At 38.2% G+C, this 24,464-nt stretch overlaps 1 protein-coding gene across 8 annotated transcripts in view; it reads right to left on the reverse strand.

The window, feature by feature from the left end:
- Positions 1 to 111: 111 nt before the first annotated feature.
- The window catches only part of LOC127413268 (disks large homolog 3-like), a 154,250-nt gene continuing 129,897 nt past the window's right edge, over positions 112 to 24,464 (reverse strand). For 6 of the 8 annotated variants that reach the window (XM_051650250.1, XM_051650251.1, XM_051650252.1 and 3 more), the window contains 10 exons: positions 14,848 to 15,024; positions 14,646 to 14,721; positions 12,711 to 12,810; positions 8,235 to 8,276; positions 7,860 to 7,910; positions 7,378 to 7,479; positions 7,037 to 7,209; positions 6,783 to 6,892; positions 3,160 to 3,251; positions 112 to 3,007 (listed from right to left, as the gene is read on the reverse strand). In XM_051650250.1, the coding sequence (XP_051506210.1) occupies positions 2,901 to 3,007; positions 3,160 to 3,251; positions 6,783 to 6,892; positions 7,037 to 7,209; positions 7,378 to 7,479; positions 7,860 to 7,910; positions 8,235 to 8,276; positions 12,711 to 12,810; positions 14,646 to 14,721; positions 14,848 to 15,024 (1,030 nt within the window). In that variant the 3' untranslated portion in view covers positions 112 to 2,900. Of the gene's footprint in view, positions 3,008 to 3,159; positions 3,252 to 6,782; positions 6,893 to 7,036; positions 7,210 to 7,377; positions 7,480 to 7,859; positions 7,911 to 8,234; positions 8,277 to 12,145; positions 12,192 to 12,710; positions 12,811 to 14,645; positions 14,722 to 14,847; positions 15,025 to 24,464 lie in introns of all 8 variants that reach the window. The other 2 variants (XM_051650254.1, XM_051650253.1) reach the window with 1 other exon arrangement.

Below are 24,464 nucleotides of genomic sequence, written 5' to 3' on the forward strand. Positions count from 1 at the left end.
AATGGCAGTATAATTTTATTACCTGTCATCGTATTATCTATATGAGCTGTCCTCTGTTAGTTGGAGTCATTACATCAGTATTGTGATAGAAAACAAGTAAAAATGCATGCATTGAAATCGTAACAGAGTCACATAGTTTATTTCCAAACAAATAAACTCTTGTCCAGTCCAAAAAACAAAACAAAAAAAATTCTGTAAGACTATGTTCCCTCCTGATCAGGATATAAAAGACAGGTTTTCTTTGTGTCCTGATAGGTTGTACCACCTGTAATCATGGGGAGGACACTACTGTACAATCAAAGAGTTCATATTTGCAAGCACTTACTGCACAGGTGTGCTGTCACATCGAAAACTCATAATCACTCAAAGACAAACCAGACCCCTTCTCTCATTTTACGCTCATGCCTCCGGAGCAGTGACCCTCATTAACACACACGGAACTGCTCTGACCCAATCAACTTAATTAGAAAGAAGTACAATGAATGAAAATTCTTTGGGCTTTACCGACACGGCTGACTGGCATCAATGGCTTGAACAGTCAGCTTTTTTTTTCCACTTGTCACCTTAGAGGACCAATTCTATACTAAATGAGTAATTTATGCTCCTGGTTTCTTTAATATCACTCTACGGGTTGCTGTCTGCATGTCTTTTTATATATATTTTTACATTTGTTTTTCTTCTATACACTCAGACAAGTTCCACAAGATATCACAAGTAGACAGGCCGTATTGTAGGGAAGCTGATTCCCAACTTATTAAAAAATGTTCTGATAGGCAGCTGAAGATATATTTTTTTCTATAGAGAAATACCAACATTACGGCACATTTGTATGGAAATTAATCTCAGAATAATTAAAAGTTTACTTACCTGACATTTGTGATTTATATAAAACATGTCTGTCCCAGTTGTATCACACATGCATGAAGCACAAGTGAGTGGGAGTGGGGGGGAGGGGATATTTACACTTGACAGCTATCATACCCAGTTAAACAGTCTGTAAGCAGTTTATAAATGGCTCTGTTCCCTTCGATTATTCCCTGAACTCTGGTTTTGACAAAGGTATGACAGCTGATTAAGCAGAGATGCTTGGAGCACACCTGTTAAAAAAAATGCCTGCGGATACAGGAGCTTGAGGGGGGGAGAGAGTGGGCCCAGGAACCTCATTAACTTTCTGTGCAATCCAGACTTCTCAATACAAAAAGAAAGAATTATGTTCTCAAGGGAGCGAAGGGATCAAAGGAAGTACTGTACTTTTGTATCCGTCAGCACCGTCCCATTCCAGGTCCTCGGGAGTACAGGTGAACCCAAAGCACAAAAAGGGCAACCACAGACATAGTGCTTACAAAATATTTAAAATAAAAAAAGGACTAACTATTTAGAATACACAAGTATAATATATCAGCATGTCTGGGTACTCTGGGTTTGGGAAATCATAACATCCCTTTGAGTTCATACTCTACTGATATGAATCGCTCTACATCACAATATGACTGCTGCCCTTTTGTCACTAAAAATGTTATCCATCAGATTCCTGAGCTTTCCAAGCTCACCTCGGCACAAGGGTCACCACAGTGGAGTAAACATCATCCCGGAAATAAAGAAAAAACAAATATTGTTTAAAAGCTGTCATTACAAACAACAGATTTAATCAAATCATCTTTGAGTTCTGGGGAAAACTGGCAATTTGTAGGCTCCACTAACGCTTTAATATTAAGAAGGACATCCAATACAATTATTGTCTTGATTCTACCCGTTTTAAGGCTGCGCTTCATGGCAGCTAACAGGACAGTACCTTGTTACCGTTCAGTCTGAAGAGAATATAGTTGTGGAAGGCAGAGGAAGTGCAAGTGGGCTGTCTGCTTTCAACAACTCCAATGGGGTGGGGTGGGGGGTTCGGCTGCCATAATTGATTTCACAGAAGTAAGACACTTAAGTCTATTGCACTCACAAGTTAGGCCTCCAATAGGACGATGGGGAAACTCAGAAATAACACTAAAGTAGTTCGGAGTCTCCCACTAAGCACTGATAGGTTGAATAATTTCCCCCACAATTGACAGTAAACTTACACAAGCGTTCATTAATTGTAAGGCAGTTTGGTGTTCTGCAGAGAGCCCAGTTACACCTCTCTACCCCCATTTTTAGTACAGAGCAGCTAAAACCACAAGAAAGAAATAACACAAAAATCCAAAGACAAGTAAATGAAATCTAACAGCCCTCCAAATAGACAATTCTAGTGAAGTGTAAAATGTGTACCATATAATTTCTTATGTAGTAAAATCTCTCCATATGATTTTTATTTTCCATGTGATTTCAGTAATATAAATGTATAGACTCGAACAACCTTTTTCCATTTTGTTCTGCCTCCAAAGGTTTCACCGTTGACTGCACCATATAAACAAACGGGCAGCCAATCCACCAGTTTTTAAGTTTCTCCACTTATAAACAAGAGCAGTGACTCCATGATCGGCATTATCAGCAGGCTTCATCTGTATCTAGTCCTTGTAGAAAACCTTGTATGTCTTTGCTCAGCATCCTTGAATGTCTTTTACAAGGAAACCAAATGAACTTACAAGAGGTTCCCACTTCTACGATGTGTCACTATTTACGAAGGTACATATCTTGAACTCTCTACTCCTCAATGTTGCTTCGAAACTCACAAAAGGATTCACTTGGTTTCCCTTTTTTTGATTTACATGAATTTTTTTTTTAGGAATGGCATTTCCAACCTTGAATGGAATTGCTGAAATTCATGCAGGGGTGTGCACAGTCACAGTTATGGTGATAAGACGTTTTTCCATTTGAGGGTAACATAATGGTGACACTAAAACTTGATCAGTGAAAGGCGGGAAAGGTGTCAGGTGGGTGTGGGTTCAGGCGGGGGCTCCGTGGAGGTGGTGAGCTCAGAGCTTCTCTGTGGAAGGAATCCAGATGTAAGGGCCTGACTGCTCCTCGATGATCAGCTTGATTTTATTATAAATCTCCTCTAGTGAGTCACCCTGGACTATGGCTTTAGAGAGACAGAGAGAAAACAGGTAGTTATATACTACAGCAAAGATCATTCTGTTAAACAATAGCAGTGGGACTGGACTAAAATATCTCTTTGAAAACAATTTAGAGAAATCACATATTGGGAAGTTACAACAGTACATAGGAAGTTACCTGTGAAAAACTCGCCAAACTCTTGTTCAAGCTTCACTGCCTTATCAAAGACTTTATTGGCTTGCTCATATGTCTGCCTCTTATTCAATTCCCTGTTAAAGGCAAGGAACTGTATTACACATTCTAACTTCACAATGAACAAGCATTCAAAAAGCAAGAAATGTATAGTTAAAGGAATATTCCGGTTTCAATACAAGTTAAGTTCAGTATACAGCATCTGTGGCATTATGTTGATTACCACAAAAAATGTCCATCATTTCTTTAAAAATAAGAAATCAAGGTTACAGTGAGTCACTTACATTGGAAGTGAATGGGGCCAATTTTTGGAGGGTTTAACACCCTTGTGGGAACTTCGGGACATTTTTGTCTTTTTCATTTTTTTTTTTTTTTTTCAATAGTTTTGGCTGTGTTAATGCCAACAGCATAAATGTTGCCAAAGGTGTATATTTTTGGTGGAATTTTGATAATTCAACCTCAGTTCCTATAATACATCTATAAATACACTGTGTACACAAAATAGTTAACACTCAGGACCTTCAGGACAAAAATGCCTCAATTGAAACCCATTAAAACTGCAATATTTGATCCCAGTGCCATTAAAGCATAAAATCATGAATTCTATGATATTATGCTTTCATTCCAGAGACCTGGCTTCAAAATTTAAAATGTTTAATATTTTCCACCAGATGGCACCATTTTTCTCATGTTTAGCCTATGTAGCATATACATGCTTTTTTCCTATATTCTGTTTGATGTATTATAGGGCACTGCAGGCCAATTGAATAAATGATGCAGCTAAAATTGTGTGGGTGTGCTGGTATGGATGTCAGAGTGTGTTTTGTATGTGTGTATTGAGAAATTTGTGTGTGTGTAAAAAACATCAGTGGCATTATGTAAACAAACTGGCATTTAAAGTGTTAAAATCCTGAAAATGAATGAATATTTGGTAGTTATGATCAGGACTGATGTTGTTTAAAAATGTAAGTGAGTGAAAGTGGAAAATAATATTAATATATAATATTATTATGGCAGTTTTTAGACGCAGACATTTTTGTCCTCTAAGGACCTCTGAGTAACTTTTTTTTTATTGATGCACATGGGTTAAAAAGGCAGAAATGGGTAGCTTATAATTTTATAATAGCACTTACGTTATTTGAGCTGCAAAGTTGTTAAAATCGTCATTTTTACAGTGGTTTTAGGGTTTGTTGACAATTATGTCATCATGGCAACAAAGTTTTAAAATTGTAGGGCTGGGTATCACCAGCCACTTCACAATACGATATGTACTGCTATTCGAAATATTGCGATACATCACGATATCATGGTTCGATTTTGCTTTTAATTTTAAAAAATGTGTGTATCGTTATAATGTCCATTTTGCTTGTATACAGTATGAAAGCTAATAATGTTATTAATTATACAGTGGACCTTCTAACTTGTTAAATTGCAGACATATCAATTTTACAAATTGTATTTTATCATTAGTTTTTCATCATTTTGTTGACATTTTAGCTTTTTTTTAAATGTAGTCCATGTATTACATCAATAAATGTGGCGTATTGAAATTGAATATATTATATTGCATTATCTACAGTATATTGCTACATGTTTGTTGTCTACATGTCTAATTTGTACTATTTACAAGTATTTACAAGTAAATATGTTACTTATGTAGATATGTAGAACAAGCGCTAAAATGGTACTGTCTCTTTAAGACCTGTTGCAGGGACTTTGACAGTAGTGTTTGTTTGGTCGAATGGCTTCTTTACAGCATCCATGCTATGTGTGATTAGAATTAAATGTTTCTTTTGTTGTTTCTGATAAATAACTGACTGTAGAGAACTGAAAGGATATTAAAAGAGACATTAATAAACAACAAATGGTTTGCTTGGATCTAGTCTTTGGACTCACATTACACAGAAAGAGTCAAAACTTTTACTGTCAGCACGCAGTGAAAATATCTCTGTGCAGAACTTCTTCGCCGCTCCACCACTCAAACACTGGTGAGTGAAATCAAAAAACATTTTTTTTTTAGCAGATGGGAAGTATTTACGCACATCTGATTGTTGGGGATTGCAGAGAGAAAGAAAGTGCGATCTTGGCATTTTAAGAATTGACATTTGGATTGTGCAAATTAAGATTAAGCAGAAAATCAATATTTTTGCCCGGCCCTAGATCCAAACATGTGAGAGAGGTCCAGCTTGTCTGTGAGAGAAACATTCAGGATCAGTTTGTCTCGTTCATACCTCATAGAAGCATCTCTGACTGCACTGAAAATATGACGATATATCACGATACATAGATCCAAGTATTGATACAGTATTATGAGAAAAAGTATTACGATATTTGATTGTATTGACACAGGCCTATAAAACTGGCTATAACTTTACACAGAAAATGTTAGTAAGTGATTTTATCACACTAAAATCATGTTAAGATGCATATTGTTTATGTCTTATGACTATACTTTTGAAACGTTTACGGAGTGGCTTCATTAACTTCTATTGTAAGTGCCTCACTCTAACCCAGATTTTTGCTTTTTTAAAGAAAAGGAGGGACGAGTCAATACATTTTTGTGGTAATCAATATTATGCCACAAATGCTGTTGATTGAGCTTAACTTGTATTGAATATTCCTTTAAGTTATGTGACAAGATTAAAGTAGAGCTGTCAGAATTAACGCGTTAACGCATGCGATAAATTTAAAATGTTTAACGCGTTAAAATCACGATTTAATGCATTTATCGTTTATACAGCATTAACACTGGAGTGAATGTGTAATGTGTCTGCCCGGAGTCATTACACTGACACAAGCCACAGCACCAGAGCCCTTCTACCAAGTAGAGCCTACAAGCTTAGCATACGCGTGGTCCCATAGACATTCTATGGGCGATACTGTCCTAACATGCTAAAGTTGACCGTTATGCTCTCTCCTATGATAGAGCTGCGGAGGTTATCTTATTAAATAAAATAATCTCTGACAGCGCTTCCCTGTCAGTGATAAAATGGAGAAAGGAGCTCTTAGCATTATTTTTGATGAACAAAACAAGCTTAGATGGGACTTGTGACAGAAATCAAGTATTTTTCAGCCTATGTAAGGCGCATGGTGAGTTCAAAGCGGCACTCGACACTGGTGTTGCTGCCCTGACGTGAATCATGAATGCAGCTTCACGATTGATGTAGGAAAAGCAGATAGCCACAGTCTACCAGCAGATTACTATTGTGGAGGACGAGAGTTTAAGAGATTGAATGCCCACTGCAATGAAGATGCAACCTATGGGGACAAATTCTTTCAATTAGTCAAACTCCCACTTACACTTCGGGAAATGTTTGATGTGACTTGAATTGGTGCTATTTTAGTGCATTTCTGTTTATATTGTGGAAGGCTTTGTTTGGAAAATGTAAATAAAGCATTATATATTGCTACATATTGTTTTGTTCCTAAGATGGAAATAAACAAATTTTGACAAGAATAAAACTATATATAGTGTCAAATTTCAGCACTTTCAAAAAGTGATTAATCACGATTAAAAAAAAAAATATCGGCTGACAGCACTAATATAAAGACAAAAATATGTTGCAGCTCTTTACAAAAAACACAATCCCTGGACTCATTTTATTTACATTAGGGCCTCCACAGATTTTGGCTTGATGAAAATGGCGATCGGATAGAGTTGTGCTTGCTGCAGTCGCTTTATGGCATTCCCAGACACATCCAGGATACAATGTTTCCCCTACAAGAGGATTAGAGAAACTTTTTCATCCTTTGTCACACTTTCACTGTACACAGAAATTGCCACAAGAAAAATATTTTAAGATTAAACAAGAGTTAAGATCCTTTGGCATGTTTACACAAGGGAGTGTGAGCTTTCACTGACCCTTTCAGCCACTGCCCGAACAGACAGGATGCTGGTCCCGTACAGATTCTCATTGAACTGGCCGGCCTCAATAAATTTGTTGTCCTGAATGTCCTTCTCCATTTGCTCTCTTGAGCCCACAAAGTGGTAGTCCTGGCCGTCCATCTCATTCTCTCGCCGAGGACGAGTTGTATCTGAGGAAAAATGTGCATTTCTTTCTTTACTTTTGAGAAGTATTCCCAAAAGATGAATGTTCCAAGAGCTCAAAAATGTAAAATGGTTTATAGTTTGATAAGTACATATTCTGCAAGTAGTAAGTCTGGCTAGTGGCACATTTTTTGGTCTTTTCACATTACACTCACGTGGAACACAGGATCCAAACTTGTGGGGAAACTCTGAGATCAAGTCATCATTAACTCTGTCCTTCATTGGACCCAGAATAATCACAGGCCTTGTGTAATGGACTGAAAGGAAAACCAGATCACTGTTAGTCAAGTTATAGCCAACTTATAACCCTGAGAATTATTGTTTTACATTGGCTTTACAGAGAGACACATCACGATTTTCATTGTTCTTTTTAAATAAGAGTTTGATAACCCAAGTAAACATACATACAGACAGACATAAGTGTTCCTCCCCTATAACATATACGTAAAACACCTATTTAGTAACTTGACCCATACTGATAAATTACAGTCATAACAGAGTTAATTTACATATAGGTCTAAAGGTAAAGTAGCATAAACAGCCTATTTAATTCTAAGGGTCAGAGGGTGGAAAATGTATAACTCATTTAGACCCTGACTAACATTATAAGTGGAAAAAAATAATTACGAATACTTACTCTCCTGTCGAATTACTGGCTCATAGGATAGAATTGTGTCTTCTTGGCCCTCTGCATCACGAAAAAGGACAAAATTACCCATACAAAACCTGAAGGTTTCATTCATCAGCATGCACTGCAAGAACAATCCTGTTGATCTATCATTGGAATAATAGTGTAAGTGGTTTGGCATATATGTATTAATCTTTTTTGCTCCAGCACTTAAAAGGATAAAGATTACAGCTTTGTGTCATGACACTAATCAAGTAAGATGTTGGTGTACCTTAGCTGAATTAAATGGAATCGATTTAATGCAGACAGTTAAGCAATGACTGTTATATGCATGTGGTTTAAGTAATAAAAAGCATAAGCAAATGAATGTTTAGAGCCACTTACTGGAGCTGCTTTCGCTGTCACTGGTGTTGGATGTCAAGCACTCTGTGGATAAAGGATAGGATGTTTACAAGTGTCACAATGCAAACTTTTGCAAATGTAAAATTAATAGTATATCCATCACAACTCGGAATGAAACTATACACCCTTTCACACTATCATGCCAAAAATAGGAAAGGTTGAGTGAAGACAGAAAAAAGAGAGAGAGAGAGAACTTTTAAGCACTTAAATGGCTAGCATTTCCTTTGAAGGGAAATGGAAGGATGAGGCAGCAATAGGAAATGAAGTATTTCCTTTTCTTAAGACCTCAGTGATCTTAGATTCTCTGCTGAGCGTTTCCTATGACCTTGCCAGTGTTCAGTTCATCAGACAATGATACAGCTCCTCATGCCAAAGTAAACAGCCCAGTGTTGGGTTCCTTCCAGATCAAATAGCAAACTTCTCTTAGATACAATGACAACATGATAGGGATATTTAAAACATTAAACACACAGTCAATTCTGTCCAATATGAGCTCACTATGAAGACACTATGGGTCCTGTCATGTATTCACTCTCTCTTTTGCATACAGGGCTCAGCTATAAGAATGGCTCGATGGCCCAGAGCCGGTGTGAGAAAGTTTTGGGGGCAGTTGATTGCATTATCACTTGCCTTATCGGGTCAGTGCTCTATTATCACTCAATCTCACATTTGTTTATTTTGTACATTATGTTTTACTGCTCTCACTTAACACTTTGGACACTCACTTAACACTGCTAGGTTGATCATATGCAGACACTACGTGGCGACCGGCAGCAGAGTTTTGGCGTTCTTGTCTTATCAGTAATTTGTTTCTGTTTGTTTGCCTATAAACATTATAGAAGATAGGTTTGGTGGTTGTTGACCAAGATGGAGCTGTTATTTATAGTTATTTTTGCTTTCACTTTGGACTTGATTGCGGTGTTGTTTGATCAACAATCCCCACGTGAATAAAATTCAGTACTCTCGTGAATTCCTACTAGGACTTTGGTTGAGTCTCCCATCTCCCGGCGATGGAGTTTTTGCCCTTTTTCCAGAGGATGCTGATTTTACTGAGCACATATTCAGGAAGAACTGTCCGGTGTACCCAAGAAAACACGGCAAGAAAGGTGGCTTTCAACAAAGACTGAGAAAGCAGCTGAGGAGATACCACATTCCCTTACCCTCTATCATCTTATCCAACATTCAGTCATTGAGAAATAAACTAGATGAGCTAAAGGGAAACGTGAAGTACCTACACGAGTTCAGGGATAATTGGCATTCACCGAGACCTGGTTAAAGGGATCAGATGTGGATTCTTCCCTAGAGATTGATGGCTTTGGATTACCCTTTCGGTTGGACCAAGATTCACAGGTAACAGGGAAGTTACTTGGAGGGGGGAGTATGCTTGTACATTAATCAAACATGGGCTGGAAATTTTACTGTAAAAGAATGGCTGTGCCTGCCTGATATTGAACTTCTGACTGTGGCAATAAGACCATTTTATCTTCCAAGAGAATTTTCTCAAATATTTATTACTGTGGTTTATATCCACCCCAAGGCTGATGGAAAAAATGCTACGGACAAAATATTTTCTGTTGTTCAAAAGATGCAATCAATTTCTCCTGATGCACAGAATTTTATTTTATGGGATTTGAATAATTGTTCTTTAAAAAAGTCACTAATTCGATTTTTTCAGTATGTGATTTTTCAGTATGTCCAACACTCAATAATAGGACCCTGGACTTGTGCTATGGTTCAAATAAGGGGGCATATAAATCGATTGCGGGTCCTCCATTAGGGTTATCAGACCACAATACTGTTCATTTATTGCCCATTTACACAACCCTGCTAAAGAGAGAGAAGCCTGTTGTGCGACAAGTTCAAACTTGGACGGAAGAAAATACACTTGAATTGCTGGGCTGTTTTGATTGCACGGACTGGTCTGTGTTTGAAGATTCAGCCAGCAGTATTGATGAACTGACTGAAAATGTTTGTAGTTATATTCAGTTGGCAAATTCTTTAAATAGATTTTATTGTCTTTTTGACGCTCATGATTACAGTGCTGAAATTGCAGACATTCGTAAGGATACTGTGGCAGATGTGTCCATAGATTTTAATACGCAGGATGTAGCTAAGTTATTAAAAAGCACAAAAGGTTCAGAAAGCTCCAGGTCCGGATAAGAGAAGTGGTTAGGTTTTAAATGTATGTGCATATCAGTTGAGTGGAATTTTCTACTCTCTCTCTTTTTTTTTTTTATCACTGCAACTCCAACAGATTTCAGCATTATGGAAAAGTGCAAATATTGCAAAGACGAATTCTCCTAGAGAATTTAATGACTTTAGGCCAGTAGCCCTTCATTGGTAATAAATGCATTTGAGAAGCTGATCAAAAAATCAGTTTCAAGTCAGGTAGAAAGGACTTTAAATCCCCTGCAGTTAGCCTATAGACCTGGTAGGGGAGTGGAGGACATTCTGCTTACTTTACTTCATCTTATGTATGGGTTACCTGGAGGGGGCTCATCCCCATGTTAGGCTTTTATTTATTGATTTTTCTTCAGCTTTTAACACAATTCAACCAAATATATTAGCAAAAAGTGCTGTTGTCCTTTAAGTTGGACCCAAATATTGTGGGGTGGATAGTGGATTTATTAACAAATAGGTGTCAGCATGTAATTGTGAATGGTGTTTTCTCAGAGACTGCGAAGTCATCTACTGTTTCTCCATAAAGTTGTGTACTTTTTCCTTTGCTGTACATACTGTATACCAATGACTGTAAAAGCAATTATGATAATAGGCATATTATTAAGTTTGCAGATGACTGTCATCTTGAGTTTACTGAAAGAAGGGGAAGATGGTCATTGTGCAGTACTGGATGATTTTGTGTCTTGGAGTGATATTCATCATTTAGGACATGGTTATTGATTTTAGAAAGTGTACACCTGTTCCGAAGCACAATGTTATCAAAGGGAAGGTCAATTTTTAATCAAATACAGATGTTATCTGCAAGAAGGTTCTTCAATGTATGTTCCTCCTTAGAAAAATTAATCATTATTTCATTTTGTGTCATGGTACCAGCAGCAATTCTTGTTTACTGGAAGCTCTTATAAAGTGTCTCTGTTCTGCTCCCGCAAAAGGGGAGTTTAGTCATGAGTTATGCCATATCTGACACACCAATTTCATTAATCGGTAAGCCATTTATTCAATATGTATAAGATCTATATTGTGCAAATATAACATGTTTGATTTAAGAGTTGTTTTACAAAGTTAATTGTGTTAAATATACATATTTTCAAAATACTTTGTGTGAATGTTGTCTGTGTGTTAGAGAGAGGGTACATCACTGTAAAAAGATTAGAAACTGCTCATCTAATTGGTTAATGTAGATTAAGTTGTCAAAATCTTTAACGAGAATGACTTATAGTCTTGGAAGCATCTGTTAAAAGTTATGAACCAATCTGTAATGTTTTCCATTGTCATTTCTTCTATAAAAATGTGTTTATTAATTTATAGATGTTGTGTTATATAAGCTGTATAATTTCCAGATATTACTACAAATTAAACTTTTGTCAAAAAAACAACTCTTCAATTTAAATGTAAAATACACTTTTTCCTAGGCACATATAAAAATACATTGCTAAAATAAAATGTTATTTTTAACTACTGGCCAAACAGCATCAGCAGAAATAATCCTTACTGTTGAGCCCGTGTATTCTACAACAATTAGATCTAAATGTTAATTTGCGAATTATTCTTATGTACAGAATTGTGGCCAGTTGATCTTTGGGACAGATTCAGTGGTAAGAGAAAGGGTGAAAAAGAAAGAGAGAAAGGAAGAAATGTGTGTGTGGTGTGTGGCACAGCTGGTTGAGTTAGCTCAGAGAACAGCTGCTTGACAAGAGGAACCACACACTTACTCAAACTCTTTGATCCATAAAAGTCATCGCTTAACCCTGGGAAGTCCTGAGCGTCCCGACAGGTGAAAGCAAGAACAAAGAAGAGAGCAGAAAGGAAGAAGAAAGAGGTTAGTGAGAGGCTGGGAGAAGAGAGGTGCAGCATTCTCTAGGGATGGAGGTACACTAACACCATCTTTCTGTGCGTTAAAAGATCTGGGTTATCCCTTTTGTAAATAAAGTTCAGGTGCTTTATTTTGCTGCAGATTTATCAGTATCAAAATAATTAGTCCATTTAGCAATGCATTTACTGTTTTAAATGCTTAAGCTTTAAACGGCCCTGATGTTGAAATGGACAGATGTACTAGTTCTAGTCCAAGCACAGCTTTTTAAGTGTTAATGCAGCCTCATATCTGCGAGAAGTGCTTAAGTCCTCTTTAGAGCAAAACAAAGGCCAGAGAGGAACAGATTGGCTGTTTTCTCTGAGAGATGTCAAGGGCCAATCAGAAGCCGTCTCCAGGGTGAGTGACAGTGACAGGATGAAGCATGAAGGACAGCGTCAGAGCACTCGTCATGCGCTTATACTCACGTTCAGTCTCCACCAACTCCTGCACTATATTCTCCTTGCTCTTGTAAAATGGGAACTTGCGTGAAAGGTTGAAGCTTTTTTTGCGCTTCGCTTTGACTGGCTGCGTGGAGACAAGCCAATGATGGAGGGGATGGAGATGAGGAATGAAACAAACACAAAAGAACAGAATGGGTTTCAAATGTAATTCATGGCACGCATGCAAAAATAAAATCAAAGACGACGTTTGGCCGCACAAACAAATGTAATTGGAGGATGTGAACGTAAACATTCTACATTCAGAAAAAGCATACTTTTAAGTTCATTTTTATAATGTTTTGACTGTGAATCTAACAATAGGGAATGCACCACTGAACAAGGACAAACTAAACAATATGCTCTTGTCCTGATTACACAAATTGCAGCAGAAAAAAAACAACATGACTGCTCATGCCAACTAAAAACATGAGGCAAAATGAAAAGAGTAGACATCTAACCAAGGGCGTAGATTTGGCTTGAACATTGGGGGGTTGCAGTGTGAAGCATTTATATATTTCCATTTATCATGGTATAAATATTGGGGGGGAGGGGGGGGGTGTAATTGCTTGTTTTCATTACTGGGGGCGTAGATTCCCAATCACCCCCCGCCCCCGGTAATCTATGCCCCTGCATCCTAACCCAGTGTTTCTCAAATCTGGTTCTGGAGGGCACCCAACACCCAATTCAGCTCATGGAATACATCACTTCCACAAGGGCTGGTTAGCTTCAGTAAGTCAGCCCCTGCTGGTAGATGCAGTAACTACACCATTATCCTGCCAAAAAGCATCTTCTATCTCCATTAACAGCCATTCAAAAGCAGCTTTGTACTCTGACAATTTTTGCAAGCAAAATATAACCAGACATGACACGAAACGTGATAAAAGGTATCTTTTCTGTGTTAATCAGAGTTTTTGTCCTAACCAGCTGTGATCACAACAAGCGACGTGTGAGGGGACATTCTTTCGATTGCTTGGTTTCTATTTCTGCGGCGTTGGGCTGGGAGGCCACGTCCACTGTAAAAACACACACACACACACGGATTCAGAATGGAGGAGAGGTGACAGACATATTGACTCCCTCTGACATCCTCTCCAATTCCCTGTGACGTGGAGATCATCTAGTACAGCGTAAACATGAACAGTTGTAATCGACTGAATTAGAATGCAATTTTACCCTGCGTGTAAATGTTTTTCATGTTTGTGATTGCATATTTATTCCTACAGGGATTGCCGTAGAAAGTTTGTGTCCATACGCAGCTTTAGTGACTGTTCCGATAAACTGTTCTGATGCTGTTAATCGTGAATATGTATTTATATTATAGTAGATGTTTCACAAGCGCCCATTTTTTTGGTCGGCTGCTGCCTTTGACGTCCCAGCTCATGTTCTCCCAGGATTGTAGAAATCAGTGTTATCAGGATGTAACTTTCTAGTTGCTCCAGAGTAATTAGCCATCTATCATTTATGGCTCAGGTGAATGCCTCAAAAAAAAAAAAAAAGTTTCTTGAACTATGTGCAAAGAGGAGAGGAATAAGAGCAGAATTTAAACTGCCTACTTTAAACATTCATGTCAACCACCATTGAGAAGAATGGGAGTGTTAATGAATACCGTAGCTATCTCCAGGTATTATAAACCTCTTTGTTTGATTCAGGTGTGTGGCAAGGGAAACATCAAAAATTTGAATTATTGGGGGGCCTCCAGGACCAGGATTGAGAACCACTGATCTATAGCTAATTATGATGGCACAATGAGTGTGCATTTGTAACTGTACACTTTTGTGTGCGTGTTGCTGTGAGAAATTAGATGCTCAGTAATAGGAGCCTCCAGGATACTGTGAGAAGTCACCAATTCACACACTCAGGGGAAGTGGGGCAGTTCCCATTAGTCCCTTACAGGAGGAGGAGGACTGGCTCGCCACTTACCCTGTTAGACTCAATCATGCCCGTCCTGGCGTGGAACTTCACTGTTTTTAACCGTGCACGCTCTTTCTTTTCCACCCTGTGGATCAAAAAATTCAAACGTTTGGAAGAGATCACGCATGGTTTGACCAGTCATGAACCCCTTCTATTACCCAGGGTGAAATGTTAGATTGCATTCTGGCTTGGCTTGTTGACAGTACTGTACCTTTTCTTGCTTGGTATGACCCCAATCTGCTCACTCTCCCCGTGGGGTGTAACCAGCCGTGCCTGCCACCACTCATCATCGGAGGCGTTGATGACATGCAGGATGTCCCCATAGGAGAAACTAAGGCCCTGGCTGGGCAGGCAACTGTCCCTGGTCCTGTCATAGTCAAAGAGAGCCCTGGGAAATCAAAACAAAACAATCAGTATATGAAAAATACTACAGCGACTGTTTAGGTTGCATTAGAAGACATCTGTTGTATTTGAGTGAAGCGTAGGTGTGGGGCAGGTTCGGAAATTAACGTGGGTTCGGGGCAAAAATGTCACCGAAATTGACAAAAATCCCCCGAAATTAAAAATTGCGTCATGTGTTCCGTCTATCATGCAGATGTTGCCAGGTCTAGTGGTGGATCCTCACATGGTTGACCCACACAGATGGACACTCCGCTTCTCTCACTCCGTATCAGTTCGTTGTCGTGCTCCCGTGCTAAATTCTGTGACCATTCGATCCTCTCATTCAACATAAACTGCCCTAATGTGTAACACTTCCCTGCATATTGGCCCACCTCACTTATTCTGCTATCTGTCTGAAAAGCCTCCTCACCTGCTAGAGGTCAAATGTGCAGGAGAGATTGATGTTATATAGTAAGTTAATCAGGTATGAGAAATCACAAAATATAATGTAACCAAATGCTACAATTTACTTAATTACAGTGAATTCAGAAAGTATTCAGACCCCTTAATTTTTTCACATTTTATGTTGCAGACTTATGATAAAAATACATTAAAAAAATAAATAAAAAAAAATTCTATCTACTATTTCAATCTACACTCCATACCCCATAATGACAAAGAAAAAAAAACAGATTTCTGATAACTTTGCAAATTTATTAAAAAGAAAAAAACTGATAATCACATTGACATAAGTATTCAGACCTTTAACTCAGTACTTAGTTGAAGCACAGCCTGAAGTCTTTTTGGGTATGATGTGAAAAACTTTGCACACCTGGATTTGTGGATTTTCTGCCACTCTTCTCTGCAGATCCTCTCAAGCTCTGTCAGGTTAGATGGGGACCGTCGGTGGACAGCCATTTTCAGGTCTCTCCAGAGATGTTCGATTGGGTTCAAGTCTGGGCTCTGGCAGAGTTGTCCCTAAGCCACTCTTGCGTTGTCTTGGCTGTGTGCTTAAGGTCATTGTCCTGTTGTAAGGTGAACCTCCGGCCCAGACTGAGGTCCTAAGTGCTCTGGACCAGGTTTCATTAAGGATATCGCTGTATTTTGCTGCGTTCAGCTTTCCTTCAACCCTGACCAGTTTCCCAGTCCCTGCCGCCGAAAAACACCCCCACAGCATGATTCTACCACCGCCATGAAGAGAGGCTTCCGTCTGGCCACTCTGCCATAGAGCCCAGATCAGTGGAGTGTTGCAGTGATGGTTGTCATTCTGCAAGTTTCTCCCATCTCCACACATGATCTCTGGAGCTCAACCAGAGTGACCATCGGGTTCTTGATCACCTCTCTTACCAAGGTCCTTCTCCCCTGACTGCTCAGTTTGGCCGGGCGGCCAGCTCTAGGAAGAGTCCTGGTTTTTTCAAACTTCAATTTAAGAATTATGGAGGCCACTGTGCTCTTGGGAACCTTCAATGCAGCTGAAATATTTTGTAGCCTTCCCCAGATCTGTGCCTTGACACAATCCTGTCTCTGAGCTCTGCAAGCAGTTCCTTTGGCCTCATGGCTTGGCATGGTTTTTGCTCCGATATGCATTTTCAGCTGTGAGACCTCATATAGACAGGTGTGTACCTTTCCAAATCATGTTCAATCAATTGAATTTGCCACAAGTGGACTCTAACCAAAGTACAGAAACATCTCAAAGATGATCCAGAGAAATGGGATGCACCTGAGCTAAATTTCAGGTGTCATAGCAAAGGGTCTGAACACTTATGTCAATGTGATATTTCAGTTTTTTATTTTATTTTTATTTTTTTATTTTTAGAGTCATCAAAAATTAGTTTTTTGCTTTGTAATTATGGGGTATGGATTGTAGATTGATTTTAAAAAAACAAAAAAAGTTTAAATAGAGCTGTCAGAATTAACGCATTAACGCATGCAATTAATTAAAGTTTAAAGCGTTAATTTTTCTTAATCACAATTAACACATTTACCGTTAATACGGCATAAACACTGTTGTGAAGGGCAGAACCTGTGTAATGTGTCCACCCGGAGTCATTACACAGACGCACACTTTACAAACAGACACAGCAGCAGGGCCCTTCTATCAATATGAGCCTACAAGCTTAGCATAAAATAGCATAATGTGGCAGTCCCATTGACATTCTATGGGCAGTACTGTCGTAATACTCTCCTATGATAGAGGAGGTTGCTATCTCAGTAAATAAAACCATCTCTGACAGCGCTTCCCTGTCAGTGATAAAATGATGGCGAAAGGAGCTGTATGATGTACAAAACAAGCCCAGATGGGACTTGTAAGGAACATTTTAATTACCACATAAGCAAGTCAAGTCTTAACTATCACCAAATGCAGAATGAGACATTTTTGTCTGGAAGAGCTTTTCACAGTGAGTTCAAAGCTTGCAAAGCAACACTGGCATTGATGCTCAGATGCGAATCATGAATGCAGCTTCATTGCTGTAACAAAGCGGATAGCCACAGTCTTCTGGCAGATTAATATTGCGGAGGATGAGCGTTTAAGGGATTTAATGCCCATTGCAATGAATATGCAACCTAAATTTCCCACTTAGACTTTGGGAAATGTTTAATGTTACTCGAATTGGTGCTATTTTAGTGCATTTCTTGTGAAAGGCTTTGTTTGGAAAATGTTAAAGCATTATATTGTTACATATTGTTTTATTTTAACAAAATGGGAAAAAAATTAAGGGCTCTGAATACTTTCTGAATGCACTGTATATTTATGTTAATTAATCTAGATATGGTAAATAACCCTAATGCTAAATATAAAATGTAATAGTGCAGAACACTGATCACTTTTACTGTGAAACATATCTCTGATTAAAGACTGTGTGAAATGTTTATTTTTGCCTTGTTTTATTAAATTGCCACGAAGGACTTAATAACAGTTTTGTTAATTAAGCTCCTCAATCCAAATCTGGCGAAAAGCTGTCATCTCCTCTATGTCATTGCATTGTAATAGTTTTGTAGGCTATGTAAACGTAATAGCCAAACTATTTGGAAATATGTGAATACGAAAAAAAAAGTGATCCCGGAATGTGTTTCAGTCACAATGCACATTATGCCATGTAGAGATCAGGCAATATGTAATTGAAACATGTCTTTTGACACTGTAACTGAAATATTCCCAAATTAATTGATATTTAATTGAATCAAAATTGGAATCTATTTGAATCAAATTAAATTGTGAAATCAATACTAATACCCAGCCCTACAAATTCTAGTTGATGTTGATTTCATTTTATTGGTAACAGTCTACAGTATCTCATTATTCAGACTGAATTAATCAATTAAAGTATGACACAGAATGATTTTATAAGGTTAAAAAAAAATTGCCCTTACAGAGGAGAAAAGGCCCCCAAATATTGCCCCCTAATGGAAAAGTTCATTTCTGACCCTGGTATAGCTACAGTGGCATGCAAAAGTTTCGGCACCCCTGATCAAAATTTCTGTTGCTGTGAATAGCTAAGCAAGCAAAAGATGGCCTGATTTCCATAAGGCTTAAAGTTAAAGATGAAACATTTCTTTAATATTTTAAGCAATTTTACTTTTTTATATTCATCTTTTACAGTTTCAAAATAACAAAAAAGGAAAAGGGCCCGAAGCAAATGTATGGGCACCCTGCATGGTCAGTACTTAGTAACACTCCCTGGCAAGGATCACAGCTTCTAAAAGCTTTTTGTAGCCAACTAAGTGTCTTTCAACTTTTGTTTGGGGGATTTTTGCCCATTCTTCCCTGCAAAAGGCTTCTAGTTCTGTGAGATTCTTGGGCCATTTTGCATGCACTGCTCTTTTGAGGTCTATCCACAGATTTTCGATGATGTTTAGGTCAGGGGACTGTGAGGGCCATGGCAAAACCTTCAGCTTGTGCCTCTTGAGGTAGTCCATTGTGGATTTTGAGGTGTGTTTAAGATCATTATCCTGTTGTAGAAGCAATCCTCTTTTTATCTTCAGCTTTTTTACAGATGGTGTGATGTTTGCTTCCAGAATTTGCTGGTATTTAATTTAATCCATTCTTTCCTCAACCAGTGAAATGTTCCCTGTGCCACTGGCATCAACATAAGCCCAAAGTATAATCGATCCACCCCCATGCTAAACAGCTGGAGAGGTGTTCTTTTCATGAAATTCTGAACCCTTTTTTCTCCAAACATACCTCTGCTCATTGCGGCCAAAAAGTTATATTTTAACTTCATCAGTCCGCAGGACAAAATGCATCAGGCTGGTTTAGATGTTCATTTGCAAACTTCTGACGCTGAAATTTGTGGTGAGGATGCAGGAAAGGTTTTCTTCTCATGACTCTTCCATGAAGGTCATATTTGTGCAGGTGTTGCTGCACAGTAGAACAGTGCACCACTACTCCAGAGTCTGCTAAATCTTCCTTAAGGTCTTTTGCAGTCAAACAGGGGTTTTGATTTGCCTTTCTAGCAATCCTACGAGGAGTTCTCTCTGAAAGTTTTCTTGGTCTTCCAGACCTCAACTTGAACTCCACCGTTCCTGTTAACTGCCATTTCTTAATTACATTATGAACTGAGGAAACAGCTACCTGAAAACACTTTGCTATCTTCTTATAGCCTTCTCCTGCTTTGTGGGCATCAATTATTTTAATTTTCAGAGTGCAAGGCAGCTGCTTAGAGGAGCCCATGGCTTCTGATTGTTGGGACAAGATTTGAGGAGTCAGAGTATGTATAAAGCTTTGAAATGTGCATCACCTGGCCTTTCCAAACGATGAATGTGAACAAGCCATAGCCGTAACAAGCTAATTAAGGTCTGAGACCTTGGTAAAAGTTATCTGAGACCTCAAATCTCTTGGGGTGCCCAAACTTTTGCATGGTGATCCTTTCCCTTTTTTTACTCTAAAATTGTACAAAATAGAAATAATACACTAATATTGCTTAAAATTTTGAAAAAAATGTTTCATCTTTAACTTTATGCCTTTTGGAGATCAGTTCATCTTCTACTAACTTAACTATTCACAGCAACAAAAACTATGACCAGGGGTGCCCAAACTTTTGCATGCCACTGTACATCGAAGTCCCTTTAAGGCAAGTTAATTCACTATGCGGCCATCCTGATAATACCTCTGGGCAGCTATTTTTTTTTTTTTTTTATGTAGGTAAAAGGCATACAATACAGCTACTAGAACATTCTACATTCCAGAGTAAACAGACAGACAATGCCTCTAACAAAAATGTAATTGGCTCTTTAAACTGAGAGGCGGGACTTTCATTGATATAGCCACCATATGAATGTTATTTCTCCCATTCTCCCATGAGTAGTCTGTCTCCTGCCCCTTTTACGGTCTCTGTATGTGTATAGAAGCAAAAGAAGCTACATATCTGGCCTTGTGCATGTTCATCAATCTTTTTAATTTAGCATATTCTCTCTATCTATAGCCATTTGTAGAACACTTCCTACAGAATCAGTTCCCCTGGATCAACCTATGATTAAGCTCCTTGCTCAAGGGCACAATGGTGATAGAGGAACCCAGTAACTCTTCTTGAGAGGGAAACCAGATGGCAAATGACGCTGAATACAGCAACAAAGTAAGGCATTGTGTCTAGAGCAGAATGTCTTTACCTTGTCAGACAGGTAGATCAAAAGGAAGAGAGGGAAACCAGTGGAGCAAGTCTTCCTGTTTCTCTGCATACTTCTCACACAGGACATACTAATTACAAGCCCACCAAGACACACACACTCACAGTTGGCCGCACACCTACAGTAACTCTAGAGTAAGAGGACAATGACAGGCCTCTGTTTTAAGACTTGAGCTGTGTAGGGTGGGATCTGCACTGGCTGACATGTCTGTACCACTTTGGCGCACCTTTATCACATCACTGCATTCACAGGAATGCAAAAGTGCCTTGAGATCTCACACTCAGCATTAACAAATGTCATCAGCTGACTCATAAGCCCTCGGCAGCAGAACACTGAATTAAAGCTGAAGTGCATAATGTTTTCAGTGTTTAAGGTGTAGTTCACCCAAAAATTCTGTCATCATTTATTCACTCTCATATTGTTCTAAACCTTTATAACTTTCTTGCATGGAACACAAATGGAGATGTTAGGCAGAATGTTAGCCTCAGTTAACATTTACTTGCATTGCATCTTTTGTCCTTACAATGAGAGTGAATGGTTAGTGAGGCTGTCAACTTCTTTTGTGTTATAAAGAGGAAAGAAAATCATATGGGTTTGGAACAACATGAAAGTTTGTAAATGATGACAATTTTCATTTTGGGGTGAACTATTTCTTTAAAATATTTTCTCCTATTCCAACTTTATATGCAGAGACAACTACAAGTAAGCCGTTCATAGGTTGCTTTTCTTGAAAAGTGTAAAGACTGTGTCTCTGGCACTTTCAAACATTCCTCTGTTTGGTTGACCAGCACATCCAGCCCGACACATCAACGCTGACTCAACTAGTGGCGTGAATTTGGGGCGGGACTATCATTTTCAGTTTTCATATACAGTTGTGCTCAAAAGTTTGCACACCCTGACAGAAATTGTGAAATTTTGGCATTGATTTTGTCTTTTATTTAAGGATAGTGATCATATGAAGTAATTTATTATCACATAGTTGTTTGGCTCCTTTTTAAAGCATAATGATAACAGAAATCACCCAAATTGGCCTTGTTACAGACACACAAGGTGACACACACAGGTTTAAATGTCAATTAAAGGTTAATTTCCCACACCTGTGGCTTTTTAAATTGCAATTAGTGTCGGTGTATAAATAGTCAATGAGTTTGTTAGCTCTCACGTGGATGCACTGAGCAGGCTAGATACTGAGCCATGGGGAGCAGAAAAGAACTGTCAAAAGACCTGCGTAACAAGTAATGGAACTTTATAAAGATGGAAAAGGATATAAAAAGACACTATTCTTGCAAACTGTAGCCAACCAACTTACAGAGAAGAAAGAGTGAAAACTCTTCACACGAGTGTTCCGTGAGAGGCCGTAAACAGCAAACCGCCACTGAACCTCTGAACACACAGTGAATTAGACACATGCACCGATGGCTTTTTTTCCATCTGTTCTTCAAAATACAATCAGTTGTGTTTTTTCAAGTGCACGTCTGTGTGTCTAAAGGCATTTCTTGTCATATGTCACTCCGAGACGTCTTACAGGTCGCCCACCACAGTGGAGGACAGATGACCAAAATTACCTGCCACTGCACAAAATGTACCTTCATTTGGTGTGTGCTAATTTCATACCCTGATTTACATACATAAAGAATAACGAAACAAAATGCATGTGTGGAATGAATAAATAAAATTAAGTGTTTACTCAGATCCAGAATGATCTTGTAAAAGTCTGCTACGTGCAGACGTGTCACGTCATTAGGCAGGGCTCGACATTAACGCTTGTCCGCGACAAGTGGATTTTTAAAGGGTCAAGTGAAAGAGAATTTTCCTTGTCCGATCGGACAAGCAGCCTGATTAAAACATCAATAATGAAAAAAATAGCTGGCTATATTTGTGTTATAGCAAAGGCCTGTGTCATTTAATACAAAATGAGGATGAAATTTGGCAGGGGATTGCACACAGTTTTTTCCAGCTTTCTATCGTAATATTAGAATCAGCGTGACTGATCAGTGCTACAGCTTCTCTCACAGCATTCTGCGGCTCAATCATGTGTGGAGTTTAGAGTGAGTGCGCAGTGAGCAGCGCGCTGTTGCATTTTTGCTGAACTTCAACATGTTCATTTGTAATAATGTCATTACACCTATATAAAAAGAGCAATCTCTGCAAACAAGCGACACGATTAAGCTTTCGCTCCTGTTTTTGAACAACGAAGCAGACTATTGCTACGTGTGACATTGGATTGATCTGATTTTGCCTCATCACATCGTGCAGCTCATATTACAGCACCTTTCACTAGAGGCAGAAATAGCAAAAAAATGCTTTGTGAACCACTGAACTACTCAGCTGCTTTGTGAAGAGAAATGCTTAAAACAGACAACTTCATCCTTAAACACCTGTTACATCTCTAATCTCCATCTCTCTAGAGCTCCATCTGACATATACAGTTATTTTTCATATAAGTCAGCCTATGTGCGGATTTTTCATAATATAAATAATATATTAATAACATACATACAACTTTAAAACATCATCCTATTATCTACTTGAGTATTAACTTACTCACCTAATGTATCACAAACCCATATGACATTCATTCTTTTATCCATGGACCACAAAAGATGTCAGGCAGAATATTAGTCTTAGTACCAATTCACTTTATATGGAAGAAAATATGAATGGAAGTGAATGGTGACTGAGACTACCATTCTGCCTTTTATATTTTATTTAAATTTCTCTCTTCTGTGGGATTGGAACAACATGAGGTCGAGTAATCGTGACAGAATTTTAATTTCTGGATCAACTATCCTTTTAATGACCTGTTTAAGTATTTGATTTGCCAAGAACAACAATGTAAATTTAAGTTGGTACATAATTGTGTCACATCTTGCTGGGAAACAAGTGACTGAATAAGAAAATTGATGAGAATATTGCTTCTGAAAAAATTATATTTACAGTACACCACCTTTCCGGACAAGTAAAATTTACTCGGATAAGTGGATGACCAACTTACTTGTCCGAAGGACAAGCACATGACAATCCTTAATGTCAAGCCCTGATTAGGGATGGGTAAAAATATCTATTTTCCGATGCATCGCGATCTCCGTTTGAATGGTTTCGATATCGATTCTTAAATCCCAAGATCTATCTTTCACGCTATATGGCAACCCTCTATAATGCAAGTAAATCACTTGTATGTGCAACCAAATCACACGCTGTGTGGCTAAAAATTTGTGTGATTACCCACTGGTTAGTAAATGTTCAGATTTCACTCACCAGTGATTGTGTAGTATAGTGGAGAATAAGTTATTAGCACAGAGGTCCTTTCACTGCATGTTGAGAGTAAACACGGATCATATGTCATTGAATAATGTATCTTTTAATACCCTTTCTGTTTTTTTCCAGTTAAATGCGCTAAAAGGATGCGCTAAAGAAACTACGCATGTCTTCTTTCGTTATATGCACTTACTGCCTGATGCCGCTAATCTTAAAGAGACAGTACTGATTAAGCACTTGTTCTACATATCAATGTAAATACTTGTAAATAGTACAAATTATGCACATAAACAATAAAAATGTAACAAAAATATTTATGCAACATATAATATATGACATTAATTAATAGAATGGACTGAATTTGAACATATTTCAAAAGCTAAATTGTGACCAATTTGATTAAAAACTAATGATAAAATATTTGTAAAATTAATATTTTCGAAGTGTACCTAGAAGGGTTGCCAATTATAAGGGTTCCTTTATAATTATCAGCTTTTGCTGAGAGAGAATTTATATGTAAGCAAAGATTCGATATGTAAGCAAATGAATCAATATCAAACTGAA

The sequence above is a fragment of the Myxocyprinus asiaticus genome, chromosome 22 (assembly GCF_019703515.2).
Source record: "Myxocyprinus asiaticus isolate MX2 ecotype Aquarium Trade chromosome 22, UBuf_Myxa_2, whole genome shotgun sequence".
Taxonomy (NCBI): domain Eukaryota; kingdom Metazoa; phylum Chordata; class Actinopteri; order Cypriniformes; family Catostomidae; genus Myxocyprinus; species Myxocyprinus asiaticus.